General features: G+C 42.3%; 3 protein-coding genes across 4 annotated transcripts; 1 reads left to right on the top strand and 2 right to left on the bottom strand.

Moving 5' to 3' along the window:
- The first annotated feature begins 84 nt into the window (after positions 1-84).
- Positions 85-3,639, top strand: LOC310778144 (uncharacterized protein). 2 transcript variants are annotated; one of them, XM_083638490.1, is made up of 7 exons: positions 85-367; positions 787-885; positions 1,431-1,465; positions 2,484-2,536; positions 2,624-2,677; positions 2,759-2,812; positions 3,221-3,639. In XM_083638490.1, the coding sequence occupies exons 1-7, from the start codon at positions 286-288 to the stop codon at positions 3,438-3,440; spliced, it is 597 nt and encodes a 198-aa protein (XP_083494616.1). In that variant the 5' UTR covers positions 85-285; the 3' UTR covers positions 3,441-3,639. The 2 variants fall into 2 exon arrangements, with proteins under 2 accessions (XP_083494616.1, XP_083494617.1); XM_083638491.1 differs by having other exon boundaries at positions 2,484-2,509; positions 3,221-3,636.
- A 107-nt stretch (positions 3,640-3,746) lies between these two features.
- LOC310778143 (uncharacterized protein) lies at positions 3,747-9,054 on the bottom strand. The gene is made up of 8 exons (XM_083638489.1): positions 8,738-9,054; positions 8,410-8,448; positions 7,976-8,290; positions 7,212-7,520; positions 6,149-6,463; positions 4,876-5,025; positions 4,668-4,748; positions 3,747-4,557 (listed from the first exon to the last, which is right to left on the bottom strand). The coding sequence occupies exons 1-7, from the start codon at positions 8,769-8,771 to the stop codon at positions 4,702-4,704; spliced, it is 1,209 nt and encodes a 402-aa protein (XP_083494615.1). The 5' UTR covers positions 8,772-9,054; the 3' UTR covers positions 3,747-4,557; positions 4,668-4,701.
- Positions 9,055-11,436: 2,382 nt separating this feature from the next.
- slc25a33 (solute carrier family 25 member 33) lies at positions 11,437-19,844 on the bottom strand. The gene is made up of 7 exons (XM_083639495.1): positions 19,704-19,844; positions 16,696-16,872; positions 15,161-15,238; positions 14,147-14,247; positions 13,567-13,633; positions 12,781-13,058; positions 11,437-12,666 (listed from the first exon to the last, which is right to left on the bottom strand). The coding sequence occupies exons 1-7, from the start codon at positions 19,742-19,744 to the stop codon at positions 12,467-12,469; spliced, it is 942 nt and encodes a 313-aa protein (XP_083495621.1). The 5' UTR covers positions 19,745-19,844; the 3' UTR covers positions 11,437-12,466.
- Between the last annotated feature and the right edge of the window lie 2,557 nt (positions 19,845-22,401).

The raw sequence follows: 22,401 nt of genomic DNA, 5'->3' as shown, positions 1-22,401 counted from the left end.
AAGAGAAGGCCAACGGGAAAAGGAAATGATGTCACCAGCAGACTGTGGGTGCGAGCGTTTTGTTTACTTTGGTCACAGCTGTCATCCGTCGTCCTCCTGACCATCAGTCGGTCGGTCCTACACAGAAGCGGGGTTCAACTATCCGCACTACAAAACGAGCGCGCCGAATATTTTGCGGTGGGTGGCGTCTAACTTAGTTGTCTTACAGTAAACTACAGTATAACGTTAGCCAACTGTAACAAGAATATCGCAACACAACAAAAGGCTCTCCCGAAAGGCACAGCCATGGCCACACTGAGCAGCAAATCTGCCGATGAAATCAGCTTGCTGTTGGATGAATACGGGATCAAGCACGGACCTGTGGTTGGTGAGTGGCTGTCGTTTTTGCTTTGCGCTTATTTTTGAATTAACGTTTAATTAACGTTATGACCGTTAAAGGTAGACCAGTCACCCGTAAGCAGCTAAATAGTAGCGCTATCTGGCTACCCAGTTTCACTTTCAACTGTTGTTAATGTGGGGTCAACCCTATGTTCCCCGCTTTTCCCAAATAGGGTCCTATGTTCCCCGCTATGTTCCTAGGTTTTGGGTTAGGGTCTGGGGGAGGTTAGGTTTAGGCGTGGGGGGTGGGAGAGGTTAGGTTTTGGGTTAGGGTCTGGGGGAGGTTAGGTTTAGGGTTAGTGAAAAACGGGGAATATAGAACCCGGGGAACATAGACATGATCCCGTTAATGTAACGTCACATTTAACTGACGTTATACTAACGGTTATGACTTTGTATTCACGTTAGATTCCACCAGAAGTCTATATGAGAAGAAGCTGAGAGAGGCCATGAGCAAAGGGAAAATGGCTAAACCGTCCCAGGACAAAACCTACTACAGAGAAGAGGGTAAGTAAAGTAACGTTAAAGCCCTGGCCAGTTGCACAAAACACCTTGAGTTAAAATAAAATCGGTTGCACAAAATACCAAGGATTTCCAACCAGCACAATTGCAACATCAGTAGATCTGTCGGAATGCCGGTATTTCGGAGTGCCGACATTTCGGAATGCCGAGGTGTCCCCATATCAGAAAACTAAACTGTTTTGAAGTCATTCATTTAGTTGGACAGTTATTGAGTTGACGTTGAGTTATTATGACATCACTGGTCCACACCTTAACTCAAATCAACTCTCAATAACTGTCCAGCTAAATGAATGACTTCAAAACTGCTTAGTTTTCTGATATACTACTGATGTTGCAATGATACAAAGCTGGTTGAAAATCAGCGATGTTTAACCTTAAGGAGAAGACGTAAAATCTTTTTAACTCAAGGTGTTTTGTGCAACTGGCCCCTGGGACACATTCCAGACTAATTATACATTACAGACAAAGCAAAAGCTGGTTTTACCTCCAAATGTTTAGGGCTTAGGGTAATTGTTGTGCTTTCATTTCAGAGGACGAAGTCACCTATGTCTCCTACAGGACACCAGTAAGTACCAACGTCTGATCTGCCTCAAGGTGTCACTGTCTTTCAATTGTATTTGCCTGCTTCTTGAATCGGAAGTGGAAAAACGTGGGAGGGAAACCTGACTAATGTTACACACTGAGTGGCAAGACGCGGCTTGCTTGGATCTGATGATGGTTTCATCAAGTATATACAGACGAGACGGGTGACAAATTAAAGGAAAAACCTGTAGGTTACAAGCCTGAGTGTTTGACCCCGACAGTGAGTTATGCTGTGGGGACCCAAACCATGCGTCAACTTGTCCCCTTCACCGAAAATCAATACAAAGTTGTTCTGAGTGACCACCTTTATCCTACGATGAATCATTTCTATCCTGATGGGAGTGGTCTCTTCCAGGAGGACATCGCCCCATCCATAGGGCACGAGGTCTCACTGATTGGTTTGATGAGTATGAAAGTAATGTGACTCCTATGCTATGGCCTTCGCAGTCACCACATCTCAACCCACTTGAACACCACGTGGGAGATTTGGGACCAACATGTTAGACAGCGCTCTCCACCACCATCAAAACACCAGATGAGGGAATTGGAAGAATGGTGTTCCATCCATCCAGGAGAGTTGTAGAATCAATGCCAAGAAGCATTGAAGCTCTACTGGCTGGCCCAACCAGCACCTTGTGGCTCCATCACTGCCTTCAAAATAAAACTGATAGGCGCACCAAACAAATCCAAATATACAAAGCCAGAATCCTGTATTATATAAAGCGATTTATTTGGTTTGTGTATCACTTTTATTTGGAGTGGTCAATTTCTGAGACGCCGAATTGATTTTAACAACGGAACAGGACCTTTGAACCTCTATTTTTCTAATACACTTCCATTTTCTATCATCAGTGAGGAAGGCATCCTATGGAAGACCCAAAGATGCAAGCATAAATGCAAATGAACTGAAGTGACATATTGAGGCTATACGTATCCACGACAATCAATTTGATCAATGTCATTGTCAAAAGTTCTAATTAACTCTGTTTCCAATTTTGCAGATCAAGAATGACGGTTCAGGAGACGGGTCAGTTGACTTTCACGTCAAGATTAGGTTCAAATATTTATTCTCTGTCTCTTTTTCTGGAATGGCATATGAGTAGAACAGATTGGTACTTAGTGTTTGTTTGTTTTCATTCAGGAGGCCATACATGAGGACAAGGCCAGAGTACTCTGAGAAAGAGTTTGAGGACGAGTAAGTCATCATTGTGCGGTGAATTGGTGAGGAGTATAAAACCAGAAAATCTTGATTTTGTATTTATGTCACTCTCTACAGGAGATCCTACTCAAGGCCAAGACCCGAATACAGAGGGAGGGATTTTGTTGATGAGTATGTACAATAATTATACTGGGTTAATTGTCAGCCGATACTATCAAAACATCAGTTAATTTTATAATGTGCAAAATCATTCCTTTCACTTTGACCCTGCAAACACAGGCTACTATGTAAATGGCTTATTTAATTTGAGTGCATATTAAAGAAGATGACTATAGTATGTGTCAGTATTGAGGAGATATAGGCCCATTTGTAATGTTCATGAAATCACCCATAAAATGTTTAAATCAAATGTGTCAATCAAAAGCTACTTAAGAGAAAAAACAGATTTACTTTAAAATCTCCTGGGTCAAAACAAGGTGAGGTTTGTTAGATTGGCCACGAGGGGGCGCTGTATCACTTACTGGGGTACAAGAGTTGTTGTAAATGAATGTTTCTAACAAAAACACACACTCCTTTCAGGCCCTACATCTACGACACGCCGTCCACTTACAGAAACGTCTCTCATATGAGATCAACGCCGATGAAATCTGGCGGAGACGCGCCGAAGTCAGCGGAGTCTTCTCGCTTCATCCCACTCTGGGTGCAGTTCCTCTTCTTCCTGGCGGTGGCAGCGTTTCTCTACTTTGTTTTTTCCAATATGGAGGAAACGCACAGCGACCCTTTCAAAAAAATTGAATAATTGTTAAAGCATTGTTACAGCATGTTCAGTTTTCAGAGCTGTGTTGTAATATTTTATTACGCATTTTAATCAAAAGGAATGTATTTTTTTGGCATATACCTTTATTTTGCCATCGTTTAATACCATTCCATTTCTAAAAGATGTGTTTTTGTATTGCTGTTCAAAACTATTCAAAATATAAGTGTGTTTGAAAAGTGTCATGTCAATTATTAAGTGACAATAAACTTTAAAATGTTGAAAGAAAAATCATTTGGGATACAGAAACCATATTATGCAAAGGTATAAATCATTTCCTTTTTATTGTTAGTTTAAGATGACTAAATCAAACTCACCTACAGCAAATTCTGTGGAATTGACTGAAATATAAAACCCACTGAACCCATTTGAATCAATGACAAGTTGTTTTCTCATATTTTGTCAGTACAATGTGTACTTGTAAATGACAGAAGATACACAGTGGGGTGACTAAAAATACAAAAGCATCCTCTAAGATCCATGATCTGTGGGAGCAAGTACATAACAAACTTAGTGGAACCTGTCATTACAGTGTTACCTGGCAATAAATTAAAAACATTGAAAAAACATGTGTTACACAGAAACCTGAGGAACAACATTTCACAGTTTCACAGTCAAGCTTCTAGTACTGGTATGTTACTCCATATATCTGGGGTTGCAGTAGTAGCCGAGCCTGAGTGAATCTGAAGTCTGGCAGTCCAATATCGACTTCCACCATGAAGTGGTTTCTGTTGTCCATTAGTCTTGTAATTATCTAATGCTTAGATCTCAAAATAGTAGAGTGCGTCACTTCCAATCATATCCAGTGTTTGCCAGAAGTAGGCGACACCTGTGACCTGCCTGAAATCTGGCATGTTGTAGTCTTAAACAGGTCTTGGTTAGTGTTCAGCAAAGTGTAGTCGTGCCTCGATCATCTGGACTGTGCTGAAGGGCCTGCTTCCAACGTGTGCTGTTGCCATTTCCAAAACGGCAAGATGGATGGCTGCCCAGGCTGTCTTCTTTGCAACTTGGTTACATCTGCTGCCTTGTGAATCCATGAAGGACGGAGGAGGAGCCACTTTGTAGAGCTATCAGTGGTCCTCTCAGTGGCAAGTTCTGGCAACTACAGGTGAAAGTGAAACACCCAAGAGGTTGCACTGCAGTTAAACTAGCTTTGACAAGTCAAATATTAATCAAACGTATATACTGCGTAAGTATCAAGACATTTCATACCTTTAGTTATCTCCAATGTTGTCTGCATATCCCGTCATATCGCGTTATTAATTGATAAGGCAACATAAGTGTTGTCCACACCTGTAGGTGGAAGCACATCTGTAACTATGGCAACGCTGACAGGATGATTGCTAAAAAGAAATAACTGTCTCAAGGTTAAAGGCTTATAATGGAATAAGGCAGGAGATCAGAGAACAGCGGGACTTACAGGTTCTGGTCTCTCTCTCCAGCTCAGAGGGCTTCTTCTCTCGTTTGCACAGCAACTTGGCTACAATGATGATAATGACAACAGCTACGACTAATGTCAGGCCAGACACCAGCCAGCTAATCACCATGGGACTCAATACTGGATCTGGGTCTGAGGGTGAGAGGAGGAACAAACACATTAACACTCATATCTGTCATGTACATACTCGACGGGGGGAAACTGACTGTTAGCATAGAAATAATTTAATTTACTACTTTAGCATTGATTGAACGCGTCAGAGGCAAAAATCTTTAAACTATGCTTGTGTTCATAAACCAGCAACAAGAGTAGAATGCACCATTCCCAATTTCCCCGAAAGGCTAATCACTACTATAGCAGCGATAGTCATATTTTTACCAGCCTCATATAATAATTATAAAGCACTCTTTGCACTTTGCACTTCTGGCCACACGTCAGTCACTAATGTGAAGGCAGGTATTTTGCCTTTGGCAGCATCAAATGTTTTGTAATCAGAAAATTGTTACTGCCCCAAAGTAGGGATGGGTGATCCGTTATGACAGACAACTCCCTATTATTACAATAGATTACATTAACTCTGGCTCCCAAGCCCACTTTTTTTTTGTATCTTTCGAAACTGTGTACTAGGCAGAGACTGGCAGAAAACATTGTGTTTACGCACTCTTTAAAAGACAATATCGCCTTCTCTTTTTTTTCACATGATAGTCTTGTTCTTGCCTTTACGGCGGAAGAGACCAGGCAGTGATCAAGCATGTTTTTTTCCTCCATTACTGAGATATATGGTATCCAATTTGTGCTGTCTGAACAGTGTGTTCCTTGTTCTGCAAAACCGCTTCCTGCAATCTAGTCACAGGCGAGGCTCTTTCTCAGAAGTTGTATTTATGGCACAATGAAGCAGCTTATAACAAGAAACCTGACTTAATTTAAATAAAATAAAATAAGATGAAACAAGTAATTTTCATGGTTTTGCAGATGCAATGGAGGGTTTGGGCAGCATCAAATCCCACTAAAAAGAAAAATCATACTGAAACGAGGGCAAAAGTCTTCACACATATAAGGATAGTGTAGGCATCTGTCCCCTCCTAGAGTTGTGGAATAAGGAGAAACAGCAAAATGCTACACACTAAGGAACTGTTGAGAATATCTACACAAATACAGAAATCAAACTTATTTAGATGTTTTTTAAAGATTAAACTTTTTTTTTAATATGCTATATAGGTTTTTATATCTTTTTATTATTTATTATCCACTTCACCTCTGATGGATATAGGCAGTGGTTGGCTCTCTCTGGAGACAAAGGTGCGTCCACCCAGCTGGACCCGGTACAGGCAGTAGTAGTAGCCCTCGTTGGAGCTCTGGGCGCTGGGGAAGGTGAAGGTGACGGAGGGGCTGAGGGCAGGCAGCGACTGGCGCACTGTGCCATTGGAGCGGACGAGGCGCAGCTGGAAGGAGCCTCCGGGATACTGCTGCAGGGTGGAGCAGGTGATGTTGAAACTGTGGCCCTTGATGACGGAGCCGGCGGGGGCCTCGATGGAGGTGTTGTACCAGTGTTGGGGAGTCAGGAGGTCCACTGTGATCAGCCAAGATAGAAGGAGTTAAGAGAGAGGTCATTAAATGTGGTGATGCAGAGCAGACTAGGGCTGCAACTAACGATTATTTTCATTGTCGATTCATCTGTCGATTATTCTCTTGATTAATCGCTTTGTTGTTGGGTCTAATAGACTGTTTTCACAGTTTTAACTGTTTTAACAGTTTGAAACTTAGCTTATTTCCTGTCAGCTACTGTATTCACAAACACTGCAACAGTCAGTAAGCTAGGGGTGATTTAGAACGTTTATGTTGTCAAGTTAAAAACCTGTCTATAAAATGACAGAAAATGGTGCAAAATGTTTATCACCGTTTCCCAAAGCCCAAGATGACGTCCTCAAATGTCTTGTTTTGTCCACAACCCAAATATATTCAATTGACTGACATAGAAGAGTAAAGAAACTTCAAAATATTCACATTTAATTAAGAAGCTGGAATCACAGAATTGTTACCTTTTTTAAATTATTATTATTATTATTGCTCAAACAGATTAATAGTTGGCGACTGATTTTTATAGTTAAACAATTAATTGCAGCTGAGTTGCAGCTCTAATGTAGACTGTATGAAATCAATAAGCTACAGGAATTCTATGAAAAATCAGAATACACGTCACATTTTGAATATGAATGATTTCTATCTTGGATCAACCATTCCAAGGTAGTCAGGAGGATGTTGGCTCAAGTCAAATGTGGAAAGGAACATCCAGTGAGTGCAGGTAGGACAGAACTCACCTACAGTGATGTTGATGGAGTTGCTGGGTGGAGAGCTGAGCAGCTGAGAGGGCGAGCTTCCTTTGATCCTGTACAGACAGCTGTAGCTGCCCTGGTGGGATGTCTCCAGGTCAGACAGAGTCAGCTCCACTCTGGTCTGGCTCTGGTCCACCCTCTGGGTCACCAGCGGTGTGGACGCACCCTGCTTGTACAGGTGGAAGTCACTGAGGTGGTGACCCAGCAGGACAGTGCAGCTGAAGCGAACAGCCTCCCCGGCAGAGAACACAGAGTGGGGTGACATCAGGGAGAGGGTGGGCATCAAAAGGGTACCTGGAGGTAAACACAGGTTCAACACAAAATGTGAGTATGATGATCTGAATGATTTAGCTTATGATAACTGCATGCTGCCTTGTCTCCCTTGTGCTTAAGTGTTGTTGATGTTTGTATGCATACCGGTAACTGTTTGGTTAACTAGAACATGAATCGACATAGTAGATAAAGTCTAGAGCTGCAACATTTAGTCGATGGAAAGAATATTAATAGACAACTATTTTGATAATGGAATACCGGTAATCGATTTGAGTAATTTTCTAAGGGGAAAAAGATCAAAATAATTCCAGCTTCTAACATGTGAATATTTTCTGGTTTCTTTACTCCTCTATGACAGTAAAATGAATATGTTTGGGTTATGGACAAAACAAGAGAATTGAGGACTTCGTCTTGGTCTCTGGGAAACACGGAATGACATTTTTCACCATTTCCTGGTAGCCAGCCGGGCCTCTCACCTGAGCATTTCACCCCTGCATCGTTGTCATGGGTGCAGGGGGGGTCACTGTGGAGGACACTGGCACAGCGCGTCAGACTTTCCTCATGTCCCGTGCACTGGACATGCTGCAGCCAGATCTTGCCGCTGCCTGAACCAAAACGGGCACCGTGAGGGGCAGATTCAGCTAAGCCGCAGCCCAGCTCCAGGCACACCACATCGGCCTCCCTGAAGTCCCAGCCGTGGTCGCAAACCGTCCCCCACTGGTTATGGTGAAGTACCTCGACTCTCCCGGAGCACTTGTTCTCCCCATCCACTAGCCTGATCCGACCCCCACCTGCAGATCACAGACAAGCGCTCAGAGCCAGAAAGTAACTGTACAGGGATGGCTGAGGATATTGCACATGATTTAGCAAATGCAAAAATATTATTTATTATTTGCAATCCCAGACTCACCAAAAGCAGCAACTCCATCCCATTGTACAAATAAGCAGCCTGTGAACAGGGTTAAATGATGGCATTGCTCAGACAAGTACAAATTCATAATATGCATTAAACATACATTTTTTTGAAAATAATTGATGCATGTTGCAGCATCTGTGAACTGCAGACTGTGTACAGTAATCAGCGGGTACTATCCCCCAGTCACATGCATTTTAACTTGGTGTGTGATTCCAACTACAACTAGCTAGGTGGGTTCTTGTTGCATAACCAGAGAGAACATAAGCTAACTAGCTAGCTAGCTCGCTAATAACAACAAGCGAATATTACGTTGCCGTCTTACCTGTTAGAGAAAGGATGTGGAGGATTCTCAGCATCGTTCACCCTTCCATCAGACGGGTAGGATGCGAAGGATATCTAATTATGATGCTGACCGTTCAAGGAGAGTAGAAGACATTAGCTTCTTCTGTGCTAGCTTGGATGAGCTAAGCATGGCTTCAGTTGAATACATTGTCGAGAATTGGACGCCGCCCGGGTTAGTAGGTAGCCACTAGTACATTCACAAATAACTGACGCATTTGTTAAAGTCAGAGGATTTGATGGAATCCAGTTGTCAGAAAGAATAGCTTGAAGAAACGCGGGCGCGTCAGACTCACGTCAACAACACTGGTGGATGTTTCTCCTCCTGCCGTTCACCTTGCTGCAGACAGAGGTCACCACAGCACTTAACCTACTGCATTAAACCTTTTATCTCTTTATGAAAAGCCGCCACTCAAACAGGAATAGCGACTCCTATCTATCTATATCTCGGTATTAAACCTTAAACCTGTTCAGAGGAACAAACACGTCTGCGTGTATCTTCAGGGGGGGAAGCCAAGGTGTTTTAAAAGTGGGGTCCGGGGACCCCATAGGTCCTCCTTGAGGGGGTTCCAGGTGGTCCCCAGCAAAAAGGGGCATAATTTATTTTCACTAGAATTCCAACCATAAGTTTTGGTCATGGGTTTCATACACCTTTTCTGTAATTAAACACCCAAGTGTGACAAGCCTCTCTCCTCCTGAGTCCTGCCTGGCCCTGTCTGGTTGGGGTTAGTACCAAATTGATTCTGCCAGCCTAATGGGGAAGGCAGGTCTAATTTTAGTCAAGTGTGGATTTAAGAATGATCAGACGATTGTAAGAAGACAGTGGTATGCAGGGCCAGGCAAACACTCCAGCAGTTTATTTCACGCATAGTTCCTCCCTCCCTGGCTGAATCAGTGAAACTATCTTCCATTTGAACATGGGAAAAGCTTGGTTCTGTTCCAGGGCCAACTCTTTTTCAATCCTTACAATCATCAGAAAGCCTCTAGTCTATACCTCTAGTCTATACAGTAGTCATTCAGGACTTTGATGGAGAAGAAAGCACAAGCAGCCCAGCAGCTCCAGCCTCCTCAGTCCCAATTCAAATTGTTTCCATCCACCAGATCTTTCATCTGTGACGCCCTCACTGAGCAGTCTGTTAATCTGTTATAATTAAGGGCAACTTCCAGTTCTCTGGACCACGAAGGCCACCTTTTTTTCTCCCCACAGTTCAGGATAAGAAGGTGTTGTCCATTCAAGCACATTCTTATTATGGAACACCACATTATATTGCAAATAAACACCTGAACTGAACTGAACTGAACAATGTCTTGGAAAAGCAGTACATCACAGAAGACTGGGAGCAAGAGCTTCACCGCATTTGCCCTCATTGACATCACGTTGTTGTTCGATGGTTGAGCCCCTCAAAGAAACACGCTGTCACAGCTGAGGGGAGGCCATCACTGATCATCAAACTGCTCCTCATGAATAACAGAGATCATACACATTTTGACCAATGGATTTCCATGAACCTTGAGAGATGCAATATAAAATATTGTATCATAGAAAAAAACTTGCGATACTACTGGTAATTGTAAATTTCAATTTTTTAAAAAGAACAATGGCTCAAATCTGGTCACACTGTGGACAGTGACTCAGTGGTTAGTACTGTTGCCTCACAGCAAGAACCGGGTTCGAACCCCCGGTCTGTCCTTTCTATGTGTAGTTTGCATGTTCTCCCTCCGTTTGTGTGGGTTTCCTCACTCCCACCAGCAAAGACATGTGTATAATACTCCTGCCAAGACACTGGCAATCAAACTGGAGTTGGTCCCGGGCACTGTACTATGGCGTCCCACTGCTCCTAGTTCTAGGAAGGTTCCTAGAAGAGGATGGGTCAAATGCAGAGGATGAATTTCCTCACGTGGACAATAAAGTACAACTCAACTCACTCAACTCAACACTGTAGCAAGCAACTTCTTCCATCAAGACGGGTCGAGGCACCAACAGTCCTCTTCTCTTCACGGAGCTGGATTTGTCTACATATGCATGTATGCAAAAGTCAATGCCCAGTTGTGTTCCAACTTCCCAAGGTGGTTCACTAGTCCATTGTTTATAAGATCATATGGTTTGCATCTTGCAAAATAGGCAAACGCATACGATTGGGAGCAAAAGTACCAGAATGATCTTGTTTCGGATGGCAGCAAGCTCAATAATCTGTATAGCAATATGCTGAACATGAAAGTTATACTGCCTGTGAGCAAACATTTTTTTTGACATGTCAGTTCTTTTGGGAGATCAGATGGGAATAAAAACTTCAGTTCTGTGACTAACATGCATGCTCAGCAAGAAGTGCACTTGAAACTAAAAAGCACACCTGACATCCCTAAAAATGAACGTCCTGATGTTCAGTCATAAACATACCTTTTTTCCCCCCAAGTAGATAGCCAGAGAGCCTATAGCTCACACTCTTACTCTGAGCAATTATTTAGCCATACTGTATGTCAAAGATATTTATTTGTGCAATAACCTGTAGTCCTATTTTACAGTTATTCAGTCATCTTTGTTGTGTCATCTCACCACAAGGCTTAAGCAGCCTAAAGAAAAGGTAGATTGGTGTAATAACGGACACAAGGCTAGCAGCCCAAAGAAAAGGTAGATCGGTGTAATAACGGACACGTTTTGTTCGGGTCACCCGACAACAGATCCAATCTCTTGATGCAGTTTATTGAGCCACTGGTCAAATAAGCATTCAAGTTCTTATTATATTGTAAAAGGTGACTGTTCTTTTCACAAAGAAAATATACAGAGAAAACCTGTATAATAATGAAAAATGTGATAACCTTCTCCGATGTCATTCAAACTTCAAAATCACCACATTGCATTTATGAAAAGAAATAAACAAAAATCTCATCACGGTCTGTGTGGTCATTGGATTGCAACGGCACAGCACTATTAATATTAATAGTGCCATTTTCTGAATTTCTTCCCTTCATTAACTAAAATGAATCAAACTGCCAATGATGAGGATCGGTACATTCACCATTGATAAGTATAAGGAAACAGACAAACACTGTCAGAACAATAAAAATACATAAAATAATTTAGTTAACTTAACACTACTCCTCTAAGCAGATGACCTTTTTTCATAGGTATGGAGTTTTTTCACAAGTACCACAACTGTTGCGTTATTCCCATAAACTTCTAACAGCATGCTTTCAATAAAATAAAAATACATTTAGGTCTTTGGATAACAGTGCAACCTGCTTCAAATTCCACAACAAAAAAAAGTCTCGATAGCACCACCTGGAAATAAAATAAAATTATGTGCTGTATTTTCAACCGTCTCTTGTCCAGTGTGCCTTGGGGTATTGTGTGTGGCTTCCAGCATTCCATGGTGAAACCCAACCTTCAAACGCGTCTTCACTTTGACTCTCTCAGCAGGTGGACGAGGAGTTCATAGCGTCTTCACTTTGACTCTCTCAGCAGGTGGACGAGGAGTTCATAGCGTCTTCACTTTGACTCTCTCAACAGGTGGACGAGGAGTTCATAGCATCTTCACTTTGACTCTCACAGCAGGTGGGTGAGGAGTTCATAGTGTTCTTCACTTTGACTCTCACAGCAGGTGGATGAGGAGTTCATAGCATCTTCACTTTGACTCTCACAGCAGGTGGGTGAGGAGTTCATAGTGTTCTTCACTGACTCTCACAGCAGGTGGATGAGGAGTTCATAGAGTCTTCACTTTGACTCTCTCAGCAGGTGGATGAGGAGTTCGTAGGTGGAGAGGACAATGGCTGTGTTAGGGATTTGTCTAATTAACTGTGGAATGAGTCCTCTGTAAAAGGCTGCGTAGCCTTCCTCCACCGCTATCAACCTCCCTGTCTGGAAGAAATACTTGTATTTGCTGCCCTCCTCCCTCAGTCTTGTCCGAATCACCTCTGTAGACACACACACAGAACAAATACAGTCAAATTAGAGGTAACCAATCACAGTCACGTAAAAGTGCTCCTCCCTGACTGTGCATTGTTGTGAAATAACAATGAAGTGCTTACCGTGTGGGTAGGCTATGCAGGACGCACACCCCTTTGAAAAAGCAGCAGCTAACATGAGGCTCAGGAAATCCGACGCTCCTTTCTCCGTGTCACCGTTTGGATGTCTGGACCTCTCGGCGAGGTGCTTCTTCAGCGTCTCGTAGATGAGGAAGCAGATCACCGTCTCCGAGATGCCGGCGTAGGACGCCGTCAGGCCTCGGTAGAAGCCGCGGAACCCCTCCGTTCTGTAAACGTAGCGGGCGCACTGCAGCGCGTTCGTCTTCTTCTCTCCTCGGGCTCTGAAGGGGGAAGGAAGGAAACGCAACAGAGACACAGCAGTGTCAAAACAAAGATTTTTTTTTCAGCAAGTCATGTTTCCTCATCAGGGTTGAATCATTAACTGGTATTGCCTTCAAGGAAACGTTGTAACTTTATTTGGTAAATTCACAAAGGCCACCGTTTTATATTGCAGGGCCAGGTGTTTTGTATTTAAATAAAAGATAGAGGAGCAAACATATTTGCTCCTGTGACCCCTAATGATAATACTGCCCTGTACTTGGTAAAGTAAATATAGACTCTTCTTCTGCGCGCAGCACAGTGCGTCAGCAAAAGTATTTATGGACCCAGGTCACACGCTCCCTCAGTCTTGCGCACTGCATAACCCAAGGACAGGTTCATACAGGCAGCCTCTCTCTTAAAGGTTGCATTAAACCATTTGGTGCAATTAGAACTGCAAACACCCTCAAATAAATCATTATTCTTTTTAAACAGATCTCAAATTGAACCCTGGAGAAATAATGTACACACTTTTTCTCCAGCTGCATTCTTGTCTTGACCATCCAGATGGGGTTCATCAGGGAGTTGGTAACAAAGGCTGCGGTCAAGGGACAAGACAAGGGGATATTTATTCAGTTTGTCCGTTTTTTGAGGGGGGGTATATACATTTTTTATTATTTTCAGCCAAACAAATAAGAAATCTCAGACGACAGTAAATAGCAGGTTATACATAAAATATATTAAAAGAAAAGAGAAAACTAAATCCCCCCCCCCCCACCTACAACCCTGACAGCAATTAACAAAGGATAAGAAGAAAGAAAGAAAAAACATACATAATTTGGATACATACATAAAAAGGAAAAATTAACAAAAGGAGTTATCTCTGGTAATGCGATAGAAGAAGAAGTTTGTCAGTTTGTCAATTTCCTAGATTTGGCAATGTAGCTTAGAGTTTTCAGCCACAACATGTGATTCAAAAGGTCAAGTCATTCCAGTATAGGGACAGAGAAATTGTATTTGGGGGACGGGGGGGGGCTTCAGTGGACTTGCACTCAATGAGGGGACATAGTACCGGTATACAGTATATTAGGGACACATGCAGAGCGCTCACCTGCGAAGCCAGCAGAGGACATGTGCACTGGTCCACTATTAGGGACGAAAACGCCATTGAACACCTCTTTGGACTTTGAGTATGCAGCAAAGTAAATGGCTCTGAAATGTACAAGAACATAAACAGATAAGAACTCTACACAAAAGCCAATATGAAGACACTAGACCCCCTGGTGCCTACACCATTTCATGCACGTTTCATTAAGCCAGTGTGTGGTTTTTCTAAGCACAATGCCTTTATGTAACCATCACATGTGGTGGTCTCCTCTGAGCCTTTGACTGAGCGCATCCAGAGCGGTCTGTTCCCCGCGGGCCTGCTCTCTCTGCTCTGCTTCTGGAATAGGCCCGCCACACAGCAGCACCAGAATGGGCTGAATAAGCACTGGGCACCAGAGATACCCCTGGAGCTATTCTGAACGTGGGCCTGTCCCAAGTTGGGCAGTGGAGCGGAGGGGCAGTCAGTGAAATGACTTAGTAAAAGGAGCATGCTGTTGGGGCTATTCATTAACCATGAGGGGGAAAAGATGTATATGTAACCCATCACCTTTTTCAGTTCACAGCGTCTCAAAGTCTAACTGAACATCGTGGTGAATGTATTAGGCATTATACATTGTGTGGTTATAGCCAATTTCAAAAACCAGTTTCAACTGAAATCCACGAGGAAATAATAGCAAAATATTGACCGCTTGTTAATGCTTGACAAAACAAAGAACACATGTGAAATTTAAACTGTATGACGCAGAGACGGAACAGTTTAGAGTGAACTTTCACAAAAACTAGATACTTTGTTGTCCATCTTTTCTGATATTATTTTACTGTCGGATAACAAAAGGAGGATATTCAGGTATTGATGTGACATCATCAATTCACACAGGTGCCATGTCGGTTTTGTCTTATGAGCTGACTAAATTAATATGGGTGGTGGGGAGTGTACAGGACATACAGTGAGGCATGGATGACTTTTCTGTGAATAAAACTGTCCTTTTAAAATACTGAATGGAGACTATTACTGCACCTTGAGGGGGCCACGCCAACAAGGTTGGGTCCTAGGCCACGGAAAAGCGATCTTGGTCCCTCTTTTTCTAGAATTGACCTGAAATAAAAACAAACATGAATTAAGAAAACACACTGGCATATGGTTGACCGAGTTTTATAGATGTTTTTATCTTAAACTTCCTATATCAACAGGGTCTGAGTGAGATTAACCCACGCTCAGTGGGTGTCTGAAAATGGCCGCTAACTCCTGAAATCATCCTCAAGTGTTACTCTGCGGCTGCGCCACCAATCTTGTTTACCCAACTTGCTTTTGCACAAGCTCCAGCACTATTCCCTTTGGCCCAGGTAAATGTACCATGAACCCTGTCCCCTGGTTCATCACGCCAGCAACATGGCACATACACTACTCTGTTGGATTATAACCAGGGAGTGACCTTTATTCTCCAAGCAGACAGTCAGTCAGGCCTGCCGGGCCGGACAAAGAGGGAAGGTAGAACTAAAAATGTGTGCTCTCTCAGTGATACTTAATAACTCTTTCCAAGCAATGATGACAAGTTAAAGAAACAAAGAAACAACCTTCTTTAAAAGGTCAAATTAGTGTCCAATTCATAGTCCAAAAACTTTCTTAATTGCCTCTCAGTGTTACTCGTACATCACAAAGAGGATGCCACCATCATTTTGTGAAAACAAGGAGAGCGTTCCAGTGTCTTTGCAAAAAGTTTTTAACTTAGTCAAATTGAAACACTTGGCAACAACTTCAGATGAACTTGCGAGTAAATATTGCACGCTTTTCTGCGAAAATTAACATGACCATATTAGTCTTTAGGCCAGTGTAACAGCTGTGCAACGTTAAATAGCCTGCAGCAGCTACCAGCCAGCAGTCAGCTGATGATTCCATTCCAGACCGGTTCAATCCGAGACGTCAGTCTGTAACACGATGCAGCAGCACCCTGCGAAAGACCTCCTGCAGTATGCAGCACGACGTGCTTCCTCCTGGGTCCCAGTGGAGCCGGGCCAACGTGGCCTCATGCGAGGGGCCAATTCCACTGATGCCACAAACCTGTTACATGTCTGTCTGGACGAGGCCTGGTAGTAAAACATACTCCATGTCTCCAAACAGCTGGTTAAGAGCACTGGAGAAGAGCGGGATAACAGTCTACTTGATCCTCCCCTTACATAACACAGGATTAATGGGCCTCAAAATAAGAGTGGTAGAAAGCACAGGATATGCCCTCGGGCCTCAAAAGAAGAACCTCCCTGAACTGAATCTGCAGAGGAGTCTACTGAACCCTTCCCACAAACGTGTCATTTTGGAAGATCAGACATGCTCAAACACAGCGGCACTCCCAGGGCAACGCTTTCTGTAGTCTGCTGCCGTGCCACTACATGTCAACAGCCGACAATCGTGCCAGTCACGACACGAGAGTTGTGACAATGCACCAGCTGGAAGGAAACACTTTGTCTTCCTGGAAAAACACAAACTAGCACCTGAAGGGGCCGCCCTGCACACAGCATGCTGCAGTGCTCCTCGTACGACAACAACAACAATCTCACCGTAGGACCTGCAGCAGGCCTGGTGGTGTGACAGTCCCTGGTCGGATGACTCCCGTGCCACTCAGGGTGCCCAGCTGCATCTGGAAGACGGGCCGGAGGGCGAGGCCAGACGACTGCAACCGCGTCTTCAACACCTCCAGGGGGCAGGTCATGATGGCTCCCACTGTACCGCTACATCTGGACACAAAAACACGAGGATTAGACTTTGTAAAAAAAAAAAAAAAAAAAAGTCTACTATATACAGTCTTTTGCGTACACAGTAGGCCTTGTTGTCCCACCGGTCAATAACTGCATGTGATGTTTACCGTTATAACAGTGGCTAACCTGCTCCAGAACAGCGTGTTCCTTAGATTTGCGAGCTTACTCATATCAGCTTTGCCTTTGACCAACTTTTTCCACCGAAACATAGTTGTGCAGCTATGGGGCAATGTGCTATGAACAATTATGGTCAGAAACGGCTCTCCTGTCGTGCCTTGGAAATGCTTCAAGATAACATCATACATAATGGTGCCAAAAGGTTGTCGGCTCAGTCTAATTCAGGGGTGACCAATGTTTTTACACTTCAGCTCTAATTTTAAATTTTTAAACAGCACAATATATACCTGTCCACCACCCCCCTGCTGTAACAGTAAACCTGATAATTACACTTGGTACGAACACCTAATAATAATAATAATAATAATAAATAACCCCCCCCCCCCATCATAAACTTGTATTCCATACTCCATAACTATTAAGTGTGGGTAGACATGACCATAAATTAAATATGATTTACAATGTCAATGATAAACAGTAGAACAAAAAAATCCTGCACACCGTCTCCCTTCTCTGGAGAAATATTTTTTATTTCTGGACGAACAAACGTTTCGGTCGTTTAGACCTTCATCAAGTGTTATGATGGGCGGCACATATCTCCCTCTATATATACACATGTGAAGAGTGCCTCCATCAACCAATCATCCAATGAATGCAGAGGACATTGAGCATTGAGCTGAGCACCCGAGGTAATTGCAAATGAGTGCTCAATCAGGGGGGGAAAAACATTGAATACACTTGAATAATAAGATAAACAGTGCTCAACAATCTACAACAAACAAACAATGTCAATGACAAGCAATAATCAATGAATAATAAGACAGTATTTGTTAATGCATATTAATTGTCCGTTTGCAATAAACATGCACGGAGTGACTGGTTGAATGTGTGACAAAAAAAATGATTTTGGGATCTACCGATAAGCACCCTGAGATCTACTGGTAATATTTACTGGTTGGGCACCACTGGTCTAATTGGACCTGTTAGGGCTGTTGGGAGCAAGGACAGTTTTGTATATAGAGCTTTCCCAACCTCTGCTCAAACCATTGCATTTATCTGTTTTTTTACAGCTCCCAATTGTGTATTTGAATAAACACTGCAACCTTGTCAGTACTCAGTAACAAGCTTAGTTACAAGTGAGAGACAGATTAGACTAAGCCTGTCTGCTGCTGTGTCATGTCTGAAGGACAGAGTCAAACATCTGAGGTAGAACACCTGACCTGGCGGGGGGGGGGGGGTGTTGCACCTCAGAGCAGTGATGTAATTGTCCATTTTTCAGATCATCACTAATCACCTCGTCAACCTCTCCAATTGCTGGACAAAATATATTCTGGACGAGACTCGTTAGATTGTGTAACCTAATTTGTCAGGCAAATAACATGCACCAATGCTGAAACAAAATATGGCGAAGAGGACTTGTTGTGGTCGTGACCTGATGATCCCAAAGATACGAAAACCAGGGCAATAGTGCAATAGTTTCTTGTTTTGAGGGGGGGGGGGGGTTTAGGCCCTGTGAAAATGACAAGCATGCTTTTTGAAAGTATGTTGTGTGCACTAGCCTGTTTTTCACATACTATACAAAAGTGATGAGAGGCTGCCACACAGGCTTTGCTGGATTTCTGAGTGATTCAGCTATTTTCCCTCAACAGGTTCTACATTATGTTTTAAATTGTTGCCTATTATGGTCAAATATGTCCACAATTAAAAGTAAAGGGTCACCACCAGTCTACATTATTTACAACTATTACACATTTTAAATAGCAGTATAATAGCTAAAGACAATAGAAAATAACGTGCAAGTTAAATTCCTGAAGGCAAGTCAAAAACATTGCAAGGAATATGGCGTTCATTTTAAACATCAGACGAATCTTATCTAGTCTATAACGTTGCAACTATAAATCAACACAGCCCAAGTGCAGCAACCGCTGTCCTTAGTTGGCTGCTTGGTGGCGTGGAAGAGAACGTTAACAACGTGCTGGTAACACTGTTATGTAATAACCGAAGGACATGATGATCATTTAAAGGTCGTCTTCGTGACTGCGCCACATCCAGCCATGACAGCGACGGAATATTGTACACACAGTCTTAGTTTAAACAACATCAGTGTTTTACTCGGGTGTAGCGTTATTGGTCTCTAGTTGTTTAAACTAGTGGTATTTCACTAACATCGGCACAACGTGAGCTAGCAAGAGACTCAGCCAACCGGCAACGTTAGCTAACTTCCTCATGTGACAGATGATCTGGATTAAGGAAATACAGTTGCCCGTTCATTGTCAATGGCAATTTAGTTTCAAATGCAATAAGATAACGTTTATCATAACGTTGCGTATTTAGCTATGAAAAAGGGAATACGGATAATAACTATTTAGCGTTAACCAGAACGTAGACGGCAGCCATCGCTAACAGTGCTAACATGAGCTAGCGTTAGCTCGCAGTAACGTAACGTTATACGTAACCTAGCATAGCAGCAGGTTACTGAACAAGATGGATAACTTATGGCGAGTTTCTCCATTCTCGGTACGACTAACGGCTGAACGATTAAAAACAAAATACAATGTGTTAGGCGAATGAGTTTCAATGTAGCTAACGCTACTTGGCTCCATATCGAATGAAACTAACAAGTAACGTTTAGCTCAGTCTGACAGTTAACGTTACGTTATTCACCCAGTGAAAACAGCATTAATGTGTCTTACCCCCCAGCGAAGAGATGTAATAGCGTGTCTTTCTGCGCCATTTTCAAAATGCCACCATACTCCTTCTGTTTCTGTTGAATTCAAAGATAGGAAGGCTGGTTTGAACCACCCTGCGGTAGCTAACTAGCTGCTAACTGCTGCTATTCCTCCAACCGGCTTTTTCAAGCTGAGTGTCTTCCAGTCAGTGCAGTGCGGCAGGGTGACCTGCAGAGCTGCTGGCATTTACGTCAGGGGGCCGGACGGGGGCGTTGTCTGTGACGTTGTCTGTGACGTAGCAAATGTGCTCGCCATGTTTCCTAACAACAAAGCTTTAAAAAAATAATAAAGAAAAATAAAGCTTCAAAAACAATAAAATTAAAGAACAACACTGCATTTATTTAGTTACTCTTGCCCATACTATTTATAGAAAACAAAACAAAAATATATAAATGACTAAATGACTAGAATATTCAGTTTCCAGGATATTTCATATTCTGACTAGAATATTCCAAAATATTCCAATAATATGGAGTAATATTCATGTAGGGACTTTTATTGTGTCTGTGGTGCTCAATTGTGACTTTATAATGACATTGTTTTATTTGTATTCCCTTATCTGCTATAATTATAATATTCCTAAAAGACGTATAATCAATATTCCTATAGGGAGGGACATGTTTCGCTATGATAGTATCTTTCTAAAATGTATTTTAGATTATTATAGTTCTCTTTTTTGTGTGCATGCGTGTCATGTTACATGATGAAAGGACTGCATGTTAGTGTCCAGTGAAATGTGAATGAATAAATATTAATTAAACTTTTAATCAAAGAAAAAAGGTATTGAAAATCACTTCCCAATAATATCCACAGATGAGGTACATTGTTTTGCCTGTATGTCTATCTCAAACCCATATCTAATATACCTAATACCTCTTTCATCTGCTATTACAGATTAGCTACCAAACTAAGTGTCCAACTTTTAATTATCCTGTTCCTTCCTCTGTTCTGATTAGATAGCGATAGAGAAAGAGAGAGATAAGAAGAGAAAAACAATATTGTCTCCCTCAATTGGAAGACCACAGAACAACAAGTGCTTGGCATGAGATTTTATGACACTGTCTGGCTGCATACTTAATAAAGCACATGATGTGAAGGTATGTGCTGCACCCGCCAATGGGAGTTGGAGGTGTGTAGCCTGAGTTGGTTTGTAACCAAAGATGAACACCTCTGATGTAACTCATTTTCTCACCCCGCTTGAGAGAGTATTTCTGTTCTGAACCATACAGAAAGATAGCCGGGTTATTCAATCACCTTGACTTTAGCACCTTGTTTTTCACTACATCTGTACGATAACAACCTTTTGTGTCAAAACAGATGCCCTTGCTTTTTGTCCTTTTGGAAATCATAACAAAACAGTGCAGTGATTGATATGGAAAGAAACTATAACCAAGCCATGAATTTATTATATTATTATTATTATTATGCCATTTTACATCGGGCTGAATCTTTCAGGAAGTGTAGAGAGCACCCCAGCGGGTGACCTAACAGCCAGATTTTTTAATTAACACATTATGGCAGATAAATTGCCCTAATTACCTAATGATGATGTGGTGTTACTCGAGCAATGATGACATCATCTGGTGACATCATCACTGATGACATCACTCACTAATGACATTTGAGTGTGTCTGTGTTCCAAACCAGGGGGTATAACTCCCACAGGTCCAGTAGTAGATGAAGTGAACAATGTTCACCTTTGGATCACCATCGATATTTCTTGATAAATGCCTTTAAAATGCAGTTCCAGGTCTGTAGCCTCGACATCACATCACATCTATTCTATAGTGAAGTCATCCTTCACTGTGGATCAAATACAAGTGGGCCAAATAATCCAACTGAGATGATAATGAGTGGAGTTTTAGCCGCTATTCTCACCCGCAAGTGTGTGGGTTGGAAATGCTGCCACCTGGTGACCAAAGATGTGTACAGATTCTGTAACACTGAACTGGAGCACAGGACAGCTCTTTAGCTCTACCTAGTGGACTGGCAGAGCAGAAATTCTCTGCATCAGTGGTACATTATTTTATTCCCCTCGTTACTTCTGTTGCTTGTGTATTTCCTTGTTTGTTGTTTTCACCTGGTGTGTCCGTCTCATGTTGACTACACCTGCATATCCTGGTTTAGTGGTCTAACTAAAGGATTAAAGGACAAGCTTCAAAAAGCTCAAAACAAACTAATGAGGGTTATTCTGATCCTTAATCCTAGAACACATATCAGCCCAACCCATTTTAAAGAGTTAAATTGGCTCCCCGTTGAAAGTAGAGTTCAACAGCTGAAACTCACCATGGTCGGGACACGCATGACCGGAACACGAGAGCTAGTGTAGCAGATTTAAAACGACCTCATCTGGGAAGCGAGGTAGGAGGAAGCACTTTCCTTTACACAGGAAGTGAAGAGTGGAACAAGATTCCTAGAGAAATGAGGTCCGTTTTAAACATCTGCTGAAAAAACACCTGCTAAATAAGCTCGAGTAGAATGTAGTCTCTCCTATTGTTAGCTAATTTATATATTTTACTGAGTGTACCCCAAGGTTTATTTTTTCTTGATTGTTCTATCCTGTTCCATTGTATTGTATGTTGAATGCATAGTTGAATGGACCATGTTGTAAATAAGTGCCTGCACTTTCACATGTATATCCCTTGGATTTTGCTGTCTTCAT

The sequence above is a fragment of the Poromitra crassiceps genome (assembly GCF_964638095.1).
Source record: "Poromitra crassiceps genome assembly, chromosome: 6".
Taxonomy (NCBI): domain Eukaryota; kingdom Metazoa; phylum Chordata; class Actinopteri; order Beryciformes; family Melamphaidae; genus Poromitra; species Poromitra crassiceps.
This window is presented reverse-complemented; position numbering and strand designations above follow the sequence as displayed.

What these genes read in the sequence shown, in the direction of transcription:
- LOC310778144 (XM_083638490.1), top strand. Translation starts at nt 286, where the DNA reads ATGGCCACACTGAGCAGCAAATCTGCCGATGAAATCAGCTTGCTGTTG. An exon ending in GAGAAAGAGTTTGAGGACGA is followed by an intron (nt 2,678 to 2,758) that starts GTAAGTCATCAT and finishes CACTCTCTACAG; the next exon opens with GAGATCCTACTCAAGGCCAA. An exon ending in GGGAGGGATTTTGTTGATGA is followed by an intron (nt 2,813 to 3,220) that starts GTATGTACAATA and finishes CACTCCTTTCAG; the next exon opens with GCCCTACATCTACGACACGC.
- LOC310778143 (XM_083638489.1), bottom strand. Translation starts at nt 8,771, where the DNA reads ATGCTGAGAATCCTCCACATCCTTTCTCTAACAG. An exon ending in CCACATCCTTTCTCTAACAG is followed by an intron (nt 8,449 to 8,737) that starts GTAAGACGGCAA and finishes CCCTGTTCACAG; the next exon opens with GCTGCTTATTTGTACAATGG. An exon ending in TGCAGGGGTGAAATGCTCAG is followed by an intron (nt 7,521 to 7,975) that starts GTGAGAGGCCCG and finishes GTTTACCTCCAG; the next exon opens with GTACCCTTTTGATGCCCACC.
- slc25a33 (XM_083639495.1), bottom strand. Translation starts at nt 19,744, where the DNA reads ATGGCGCAGAAAGACACGCTATTACATCTCTTCGCTGGGGG. An exon ending in GTTGGCGTGGCCCCCTCAAG is followed by an intron (nt 14,248 to 15,160) that starts GTGCAGTAATAG and finishes TGTACATTTCAG; the next exon opens with AGCCATTTACTTTGCTGCAT. An exon ending in CTGCATAGCCTACCCACACG is followed by an intron (nt 12,667 to 12,780) that starts GTAAGCACTTCA and finishes GTGTGTCTACAG; the next exon opens with AGGTGATTCGGACAAGACTG.